The following is an 11,282-nucleotide window of genomic DNA, read 5'->3' on the forward strand; positions in this document are numbered from 1 at the left end:
GGTGACTTTGAAGGGAGAATGATATTGGGCAACATTACTTACAGAATAGACTTTGTATTAGATGACTTATCCAACTATAGGCTAATGTTAATTGTTTGAACATATTTACAGCTAATCCAGTGTCTAAGTTACTGTGTTTGTTAGCTTAAGTGTAGTAAATACATCTTTGATTTCCAGTGTGTTCACATTCCAATGGGTTTATCAGAGCATGAACCCATTCTAAGTAAAGGAGTATCCATATATGGCAGGCACTGTTCTAACCATAAGGACATAGCAACAAACAAAACATTGTCCCTGCTATCTTGGGGCCTAGCAATAAGGAAGACTTTAGCAATTAGGAAGACTTTAGTAAAGTGATAAATATTTTTAAGATGTCTTTCATCCCACAATCAAAAAGTAACTTGTATAGTTGTGCAATGATTTCTTTTTTGTTTTGTATCGTTGTGTCAAATTTTGGGGCTTGAACTCAGGGCCTAGACTCTGTCTTTGAGCTATTTAGCACTCTCCCACTTGAGCCACAGTTCTACTTCGAGTTTTTTGATGGTTAATTGGAGATAAGAGTTTCATGGCCTTTCCTGCCCAGGCTGGCTTTGAATTTCAATGCTCAGATCTCAGCTTCCTGTAATCCTAGCTAAAGGTGTGAGTCATGGGCATCTGGCTTACAGTAATTTTTAAACAACAGTCATTTGTTAAGTATGAAAATGTAGTGCATTAATTCAGATGGGAAGCTTTCTTAGCAATTCTTAGTGTTTTCAGATGACATGTTCATATTTTGTTTGTTTGTCAACAGAGAACAGATTGTGAAACAATCTACAGAACTGGTCTGCAGAGCCTATGGTGAGGTGTATGCAGCTGTGATGAATCCAGACAACCAATATAAAGATCCAGAGAGCATTCTGCACCGGCCACCCCAGCAAGTGCAGACTCTGCTCTCCTGATCATCTCCATGGGTCACTAAAATATCACTTCCCTAAAACACTAAATGTTGTTGGGTTCCTGGTCTACTAATTTGTACTTTGAGATTGGAGAGTATTTTTTTTTTTAATCATAAGATTGTAGGTCTTTGATTCTCACTAGTGGAAATAAATCAATGTGGACCTGAGTTAGTACTGCTCTGTATCTGCTGTCTAGATCGCTAGGCTCTCTTCTTTGTTATTGCCTTTCTACTCTGCATTTCATTTCTCCCCCCTCCCCCCCCCCCCCGTCCCCTTTCTCCCCCTCCCCCCCCCCCCCCCCCGTCCCCTTTCCTCCCCCCTCCCCCCGCCCTTTCACTCAAAGCTAACATTCTACCACTTGAGCCACAGCTCTTCTTCCAGCTTTTTTTTTTTTTTTTTTGGAATTTGTTGGCGATAAGAGTCTCATGGACTTTCCTGCCCAGGCTGGCTTTGAACCACAACCCTCAGATATCAGCCTTCTGAGTAGCTAAGATTACAAGCCTGAGACATTGGTGCCTAACCCTTTCCCTTTTATTCTGAAACATGACCAAAAAAATGGTAGGTTTGAAGGACTTTTTTTAAAAAGCGAGTTCTAAATTAATAAAAGTTAGTCTAAACTTGAGTTATCACTATCAATAAATATCTATCTGAAGATCCATTTACTTGCTTATTAGTGATTAATGTGAGCAGGTATATTGAGAAGCATTTTGTGACCTAGCCTGTGTCTCTCTGTCCAACAGTGTTGTCAGAAGAGAAAAAAGTAACTGCAGATTGTGTTGCTGTTGTATTTCCAGCCACACTGCACCATCAGTTACACATATTTTTATGTGATTTAAAATAAGCAGCCAGAAAAGAGAGAAAAGAATTGAAATAGGGTAGACTTCATTGAAGCCTTGCATAGAGAGGTCAAGATGGGACTCAGCAATTTATGTGTTTTAGGTGTTTATGCAACCTGAGCTTAAAGTAAGAAGCCCAACATTTCAAGACAGAGACAGGATTTTATCACACTATGTGAACCCTAAATTCCAAGAACTACCAAGTTTATCTGCTATTCACAGGAATGTGAATTCTTAGTACAAGAGTGTGTGTATGTACATACATGCATATATGTATGTATATCTGTATATACATACATATATATATATATATATGTATGTATATACTGCTTTTTTACTGGTTATTTTAGAGATGAAGTCTCAATCGATTTTCCTACTCTGGTTGCCTTTGAACTTTGATTCTTCTGAATAGCTAGTATTACAAGTGTGACCTGGCTACAGATGTGTTTTTATATGTCTCATAGACTTTGATTTGCTGTAAGTAAATGTTTATTAAAGATACAAATATATTAAATATACATATATACATATGTGTGTATATATGTATATATACAAATATGGAGAAAACCATTTAAATATAAATCTTTAGTCTGTATAAATCTTTATTGTCATATACAACAAATAAAATATAATAAAAGTTAGGGGCTTAACATTGCATAATTTATTTCTTCTGTGAGAAAAGATTGATATCTTGCCATTGGTGAATTCCTTTGTTTTCTAGGGAAGAATTATTTTGCTTTTTATCTGGTTTCCTAAATAAAGCATTAAACTATTTCTAGAGAAATAATCTTCACAGTATTTTTATGTATATATTTTGCCAGTATTGGCATTTGAACTTGGGATGTCATACTTATTCAGCTTGCTTGTGAGGCTGACCCTTTACCCATTGAGACATGCCTCCAGCCCTGCTTTTTACTGGTTACTGGTTATTTTAGAGATGGAGTCTCATAGAGTTTTCTATGCTGGCTATCCTTGAACTTTGATTCTTCTAAATAGCTAGGATTACAGGTATGAGCTGGCTATAGATGTGTTTTTATATATCTCATAGACCTTGATTTGCTGTAAGTAAAATTTTATTAAATTAAATAATAAAAGTTTAATATAAATAATAATAATCTTAAGTGAAACGCATGACAGAGAGTAGAAGACCTAAGCTGGCAGCGCTCCCCACACTTGCCTGCAGCGTGAACCCTGTGACAATGTATGTCATCTGCTGTTTTGTCTTCCAGAAATGAAAAAGCCAGTCCTAAAATCTATATAGACTTGCAGAGGCCAATGAATTACCAAAGAATCTTGAAACTCATCATGTTCAAAACCTACTACCATGCCACAGTCATAGAACAGTATGATATTGATAGGGGTGACATATACAGAAAACATATCACAAGCAAACTAATGTACATTGAATCAAAAGTATATTTAATACACCTAACCTTCTGGCTACCACAGGTTAGCCATAGTATGTCAGTTGCCCAGGACAAGACTGAAGTGTGCATGTTCTACTGATAGCATATCACTTCCCTATCTTCCCAAGGTCGAACATGGTAAGATGAACTGTCATTAAGGCAGGTCCATCTGTAGTTCCATGGAATAGAATTTAATGGGAGAAATAAGCCCATACATTTATGCTCAGTTTATTTTTTTGCAAGGCTGCCAAGATCATTCCCTGGTAGAAAGAATGGTCTGTTGTTTGGCAAATGGAGTTGAAACAATTGTAAATCCTTACCACACCAGATTAAAAAATAAACTCAAAATGAATGAAAGGTGAATGTAAGAACTTATATTATTAAAACTCTCAAAAATAATTGTAGGTATAAATCATGGTTTTGTATTAGGCAAGAGTTGCTTTAAAATGTCACCAAATATACAAGCACCCAAAGAAAAAATTTAGATGTGATCAAAATTTAAAATTTGTACATTAATAAAAACACTATCAAGGAAATGAAAAGACAACCACACAATGGTAGAAAATATTTGTAAACCATATACCTGCCAAGAACTAGTACCCAGACTACATATCTTCAGAATGGACGTTTTAAAACTCCAAAAGACAGCTGAATTTTAAAATATGCAAAGGATTCGAGTAGGTATTTCTCCAAAGAAGTTATGCTTGTAAGCACATGAAAAGAGCTCTAACATCTTAGAGAAATGCAGATCAAAACCACAGTGAGATAGGACTTTGCACAGACTAGGATGACAGGGATATTAGAAAGTTGAAAGGACAGTAACCAGTTGGTGTGTATGTGAAGGAATTGATGGATCATACCAAGCAATTCAGTATGCCAAAAATTTTGGAAACCTCTATGACCACATAAAGCTTTTATACTAATGTCTAAAGTATCATTTACAATAGCTGCAAAGTGGAAATAACCCAAATATCATCAATGAAGGTAAACAGAATGTGATAGAGCCATACAGTAAAATCAATCCATAAGAAGGAGTTAAGTGCCAACACATATTACAAGATAGATGAATCTTAAAAACATTATACTAATTGAAAGAAGTGTAGCAATCCACCGTGCTACATCTCCTTTTATTTATTTGAATAAAATGTCCAGAGTAGGCCAATCCATGTAGACATAAAATAAATGAACAGTTTCCATGGAATAGAGAGAGAAGAGAATCAAAAAGTTCTTGTGTTAAATAGTGATGATGGCTGCACAGTATTAAATACTAAAAACCAATGAATTTTATGCTATGACATAGTGTTTTGTTACATGAATTTTATCCCAATGAGAAACTACAACAGGCTAATTTGCATGTCTTAAATTCAGATTTTGAGCTCTAACTGTAATTTTTTTTCGAGATTTAGCCATACCATCTGAGAGCGTTGAGGCCAACAAAAAACAAGGAACTGTTTCTCTTGCAATAATGACTATCAGTTGCAGTCATATAATAATACTATATACTTGCAGCATGTAAGTTGACTTTTCTCTTATTAAATATAGTTTAGGTAATCTAGCTTGGCCCACATATGGTTACTTTGGGCTTATAATTATACATGGTTATCAGTCATGATAGTATCTGTTGAAAATGCATACTTAATTTTCTACTGAGTGTGCCTGTGGAAATTCATACTATAATTACATGTTTTTAAAAGTTCAAAGATAAAATTACTGCAAGTTACCTGACAAATTAATAATATAGCTCTACTAACACCAGGATGCTAGCCTGTCAAATATATAACTAACATTAATGACAGAAAATGTTAGAAATAAAAACTTTCTTAGCACAGGTAATTTAATAAGTAAACATAAATTGTAGTAAGCTTACAAAAAAAAATGAGCTGAATTGGAGAAAACTTTGATAGGGCCAAAAGTTTTCATATAAAATATTTGCTGCCTTCAAGGTGGTACCTAGCTTTCTGACAATGTCGTTTCTTCTTGTATATTTAAAACTGGAAATCTAAGTGATTCTAGAATTTGTAAAGTGTATAACTTTGCCACCGTGAGACTGTGTTTCCATCAGTGTCTAGATCTGAAATTGCACTGCAGCTAGCATAGTTTCAGCTTACTAAAAGCAAGATGACAAGAAGTTAGAGTGTAAGCCAGCATAAAAAGTTAGGTCTCCTGTGTTGGGAAGCCAAGGATATTTCCTGAGTTGCCATCTGAATAATCTAGTTTGCAGGGTTCAGGCCAGAGCTGGTGCTGTTTTGCTAGGCAGGCCTTGGATAGGCTGTAAAATGCTATGAGGATTGAACTGAAGTAGAAAGATTGCCTTTGACGTCATGAAAAGGAAATGAAAGATTTGAATATGTCTCTACATAGTTGTAATACATATTTAATTGCAGACCAGTAATTTATCTGGCTTAAAACTCTATCAATTCCTTTTCAGAAACAAAGATATTAGCAAGGTAAGCATTAACAACCCCCAAAATGTTGTTTAAAAGAAAATACAAACTAAACATAGTGCCCTACCTGTATTTTGAGTCTTCCAAAAGAGACAACTATTTTTGCACCAAGTAGTCACAAGCTAATGCGCTTGGTAACCTACAGTCTCTTTCTGTGAATAATTAATACTGGACAGAGACTAGTGCCATGTCTGTCATAAAACAAACTTCCATAGATGTGGTGCATTTGTGTATTTGAGTGTGTTTTCTGGTAGATTTGATTATTAATCTGCCAATAAAAACACGTTAATTATTGGAGCCTTATTAAAACTCTTGGTACGTGGGGTGGTGATCTATTTTCTTCATGTAGAACATCTTAGCCATTCTTGGCTTTCTGCTCCTCTCCACAAAAAGCAAGTTACATTGCTCAATATAATAGACATTCAACTTACACTTCCCAAACAGCTACTGAGAATTACTTAGAATCTATATATCAGTTTGTAAGAATAGATCTTTAAGATAATCAAAATCATAACATTAAATTTTCCTTCTTAGGGTAATTGTCTTTCCAAATATTTTCTAATCTTCATGTAAATCTCTGAAATTTTTGGTATATTTATTCCTAAGAAACTTATAACTCTTAATACTGTAAATGTTATGTATTCATTGATTACACTTTTAATTGTGAGTTGTATATAGAAATAGAATTGATTTTATGATGCTGATTATATGTCATCAGATATTTATATTATTTTTCTTGACAATTCATGTACTGAGCCCTGTGAAAATTTGTCTCCCATAAAGCAAATGGTGCCCCCAAAAGCAAGTTAAAATTTAGTGCATTTAATTTAAATAATACATGGATATTTTAGGTTCACTGAAAGGTGACATGTCTTTAGTGGAAGTTGGGCAATGTTGTGGGGAAAATGAATCAAGCATCTTTAGTTTGAGGACCATATTCTGCATCCTGGTGAGTTTTCCTCAGTGGTGGTCTGCTAGGAACCAGATACCTGTGTTTCCTCAGTGTCATTGTATTACCTTAGCAATATACCTGTTTGTTTTTTGTTTGTTTTCTTTTTTATTGTGAAAATACCGTACAGAGGGGTTACAATTACATGGGCAAGGTAATGAGTCATTTCTTATCAAGCATTGTTGCCTCCTCTTTTATTTCCCCTACTCCCCCATGCCAAAGTTATAAAGTTCGTTTTTCAACATAAAATCTTGTACATCTCATTGTTGCAATGGGTCCACCTGTATCCCTATTTAAACAATTAGTTTTTTCCCTTCCCCTCCATAAATTATACAAACATCAAATATAGTGAAAACAAGGGTTATACTGTGGGAGAGAGACATAAAAAGCAACAAGGAAATATAAATATGTTAGAAACAATCACAAGAAAGAAAAAACATTTGAGTCCTTATCTTGGGGTTCATTTCGCCTAACATCAACTTACCTGACTGTTTTGCAAATAAGGGAAACCATGGGACCTATGTTTCTTTGGGCCTGGCTTATTTCACCTAATACAATTTTTTCCAAGTCTTTCCATTTCCTAACAAATGGGACAATGTCATTCTTTCTGATAGAGGCATTGTGTATATATACCACATTTTCTTGATCCATTCATCTATTGAGGGGCATCTGGGTTGGTTCCATATCTTAGCTATAGTAAATAATGCTGCAATAAACATCTGTTTGTTTGTTTTTAATATTCAGACTCTTACTTTACCAGCAAGGGGAAAAATGTATACTAAAATAAATACAACTAGTAGCTGGTTTTATTGTATAATGCAATCTATCATCAGAGAATTACCATTCACTATGCAAGCAATATTTTAGGTGTGTTTTTTAAATTATCTGTAATTAGTAGTACAAATTATCCTTAAATTATGTTTAAGGAGTTGTCATTCAACAAAGCAGTTAGTGAATACAATGCATCTTGATCAGTGTTACTCTTCCATCCCTTCCTACCTTACCTCTTCCCTCAATTTTCTTAACTTTTTAAGATACACATTGAATTTTATGACTGCATTCTCTCCTCCTTCCTGTCTTCATTCAACTACCCCTACTCGCCTTTGGTTTTACCCTACTACTTTCGAGTACTTGTTTCTTTGTGTTTATTTTACTGGACTGTGAGTTAGCCTTTCTAAGGGATTACACCGTTTCAGTTCTCCCTTGAATGTTAATTCACTATGTGCACTTGGATACCACCCTAAAGTGTTCATGTATATATTTATAAATTAGTTCTAGCTTCCACATAAGAGAGAATGCAGCCTATAATCGTAGCTACTCACAAGGCTGAGACCTGAGGACCATGGTTCAAAGCCAGCCTGGGCAGAAAAGTCCATGAGACTTTTATCTCCAATAAACCACTCATAAAACCAGAAATGGCACTGTGACTCAAGTGGTAGAGTGCTAACCCTGAGCTGAAGATCTGAGGGACAGTGCCCAGGCCCCTTGGCCCACAAGAGAGGGAGAGCGAGAGAGCGAGAGAAAGCGTTTGTCTCGCTGGGCCAGACTTACTTCACTTAACACCATTTTTTCCAGAGCTTTTCATTTTTTTTTTGCAAATGATACAATGTTATTCCTAATGCATGAGTAAAGTTCCAGTGTGTATGTGTGTGTGTGTGCGTGCGTGCATCTTTGCTCATGAGAAAAATTTCCTGCAAGTTTTCTTATTTTAATCTTTGTCAACCTTTAATAACTGGTACAGGAAATGAACTAAGAAGTCTTCACTCATTTCCTGTTGTCTGATATCTCTGTGTAAGGTTTTCATTCATTCTTACTTAACTGTGTATAAAAATCTCAGTGAGGTGAACTAGAACTGGAAAAGTGTTTGAGGAAATATTTGAAATTAAAGGCTCATTAAAAAAAATATATTATTAGGACTATGCAAACATGCTATTTTTTCTTGTGTAAGCTTTAGTAAGTTTTATTTTTCAAGGCATATGTCCATTTAGACATGGTACTGGTAATTATTTCTTGCCTTTACAAATAATTATTAATTATGTATTTTTTTCAGATAAATTGATTTTTCACTTTTTTTTTAATTGTATATTTGTTTTCATTTATTTTTGATCTCTCCTTAGGATTTTCTTCTTTCTCATTTTTCAGTCGTCGGGCTTGAACTCAGCCTAGGTGCTGTCCCTGTGCTCTTCAGCTCAAAGCTAGCACTCTACCATCTGAGCCACAGCACCACTTCCAGTTTTTTGGTGGTTAATTGGAGATAAGAGTCTCAGGGACTTTCCTGCCCAGGCTGGCTTTGAACTGTGATCCTCAGATCTCAGCCTTCTGAGTAGCTAGGATTGCAGGTGTGAGCCACCGGCATGCGGCTTTTCTTTCTCCTTTCTTTGCTTTTCTGTTTTCCTTTGTTGAAATGGAGGCTTATATGATTGATCTAGAGACTTTTGTCTGTAGTAGTTTAAAAATAACCCAGAAAATACCCACTTAATATGTTCATCTCTACTTCCATCTAAATACAAGTTTAGCCATATCCCTAAGTCTTTATGTTAGACTTTTATTATCTTTCATTTCAAAATAGTTTACATTTTCCATAGTGATTTATTTGATCTATATGTTATTTAGAAGTATATTTCCAAACATTATTTCTTAGTTGTCTTTTGTTATGGATTTCAAGCAAAGTTATATTGTGACCAAAAATATATTATGGATATCAATCCTTTTACATTTGTTTATATTTACTGACAATATATCCAGCTAAGATCTATTTTAATAAATTGTCTTCTTTTGGCTAGGAAATGAAGTATTTTTTGAAGTTACTGGTGTAGTACCCTACCTAAAATAAGAGGATAGATATGTTAGGGTTTTTTTTTCCTTTTTGATTTTTGCAGCTCAATAAGCTGCTGAGACTTTTGTCATTTTTAACTGTGATTATAGATTTTTATATATTTCTTATTAATTTTGTAAGTTTGAGCTGTATATGACTAGGCCATTTCTAAGTATTCAGATTTTATTATTTCTTGTTCGAACTGTGAGCTACTTAGAAATATATAATTTGCATTTTTGCTAGTGAAATTTTTAGCAGGGATGGAGTAATGAAGTCTGTTCCTTAAAAAAAAAATCAGTGAGGAGGAAGCTGGTGGCTCATACCTATAATCCTATTCTGGATGTGGAGATATGTGTATCACAGTTTACAGCCAGCCCAGCCAGAAAATCTAAGAGACTCTTATCTCCAATTAACTAGCAAAGAGCTGGAAGTACAGCTATGGCTCAACTGGTAGAGCATTATCCTTGAGTGAAGAAGTCAAGTAAGAGCATTAGGCCCGAGTTCAAGGCCCAGTAAAGGCGCGCACGCGCGTGTGCACACACACACACACACACACACACATGCACATGCACGTGCACACACACGCACGCACACATGCGCACAGACACAATTGGTGAGGATAAAATTGATCTGCCATGCCCCTCTGGTGAATTTTTCAGTCTGTCTCCTATTCTGTATACTTACCCTTTAAACTAATCACTGCTGGGCAGACTACTGGCAGCTCCAATTGCTTTGTTCACGTGGTACAGTATGCCAACTCCTCACAGCATGTTGAGGGACCCTTCATTTTGTTCATTTCTCGTCTTCTCTTTTTCTCTCTTGATTGAATGAATGACTTAAATTCTACCCAGTCATTCTACTTAGATTGAGTTTTGAATACTAGCATATGACTTAATCTCTAAAAGAGATTTTTATACATTAGAGATAACTTTATTTCATTAACCAAAATAACCTATCTTAAAATGAACTATGGCACTTAATTATACTTACTTAATTATAAACATGTCACATTGCTCTCTGGCTTCTAGTTTTTTTGGGGGGTGGGTGGGTCCGGTCGTGGGGTCTGAACTCTGGGCCTGGTCGCTGTCCCTCAGCTCTTCAGCTCAAGGCTAGCGCTCTACCACTTGAGCCACAGTGCCACTTCCGGCTTTTTTTTTTCTTTTTGCTTATGTGGTGCTGAGGAATTGAACCCAGGGCCTCAAGCATGCAAGGCAAGCGCTCTACCACTGAGCCACCTTCCCAGCCTCTGGCTTCTAGTTTTTTAAGGCAAAGTGTACATCCTATTTGTAACTGGGTGCTGCACATTTTCTTCTAGGTGGCATCCTATTGGTTTTAAAACCTTTACATTGGCCTACACTTAATGTAAAGCTCCAAGTTTGCATTATACTCAACTGCCTCAGAGAACTGTTCAAAGAATCTTGGTGGTCGGCAAAGGAATCATTGGAATAAAAACATCACAGCTTCTGTACTGTGTACAGACAGCTATTGAGTGGTGGAAGAATTACTCTCTACTGAGCACATATTCTGAGCAATTAGGCCAAGTGCCAATGCCATTAAGGCTCAAATGCCAAGTGCCTGTGGGGAGGGTTCTGTTACAGGATTCAGTAACCAACCCTTGGCTCCCTTACCAGAGGGTGGCACTCCAGGCTTCCTGATAGCTGTGCCAGTCTGGCAGAGACTCAGCAGCTGCTACCAGGCCAAATCTGGCTGGTAGATGTTCTCTGAAATACTGTCTGTCTCCACCCTCCTTGCCAATCTACCTTCCTCTGCCTGCCACTTGAGCAGTGGGTGCTCCATTGCAGGCACCTTTCTCCTTGAGTCATGACATCCAGCTGACACATGGCATTCACCTTTCCTGTGCCTCCACCTCCCACCCACCACCTTTTCTCTGGCTTGG

The 11,282-nt window shown here is 36.3% G+C and overlaps 1 protein-coding gene across 1 annotated transcript in view; it reads left to right on the forward strand.

Annotated features, from left to right (window-relative positions):
- Cog6 (component of oligomeric golgi complex 6) overlaps positions 1 to 1,102 on the forward strand; it is a 55,016-nt gene extending 53,914 nt beyond the window's left edge. The window contains exon 19 of the mRNA XM_042685811.1: positions 791 to 1,102. Coding sequence (XP_042541745.1) covers positions 791 to 938 — 148 coding nt within the window. The 3' untranslated portion in view covers positions 939 to 1,102. The remainder of the gene's footprint in view (positions 1 to 790) is intronic.
- Positions 1,103 to 11,282: the final 10,180 nt, after the last annotated feature.

The sequence above is a fragment of the Dipodomys spectabilis genome, unplaced genomic scaffold (assembly GCF_019054845.1).
Source record: "Dipodomys spectabilis isolate Male_0828 unplaced genomic scaffold, ASM1905484v1 ptg000095l, whole genome shotgun sequence".
Lineage (NCBI taxonomy): Eukaryota > Metazoa > Chordata > Mammalia > Rodentia > Heteromyidae > Dipodomys > Dipodomys spectabilis.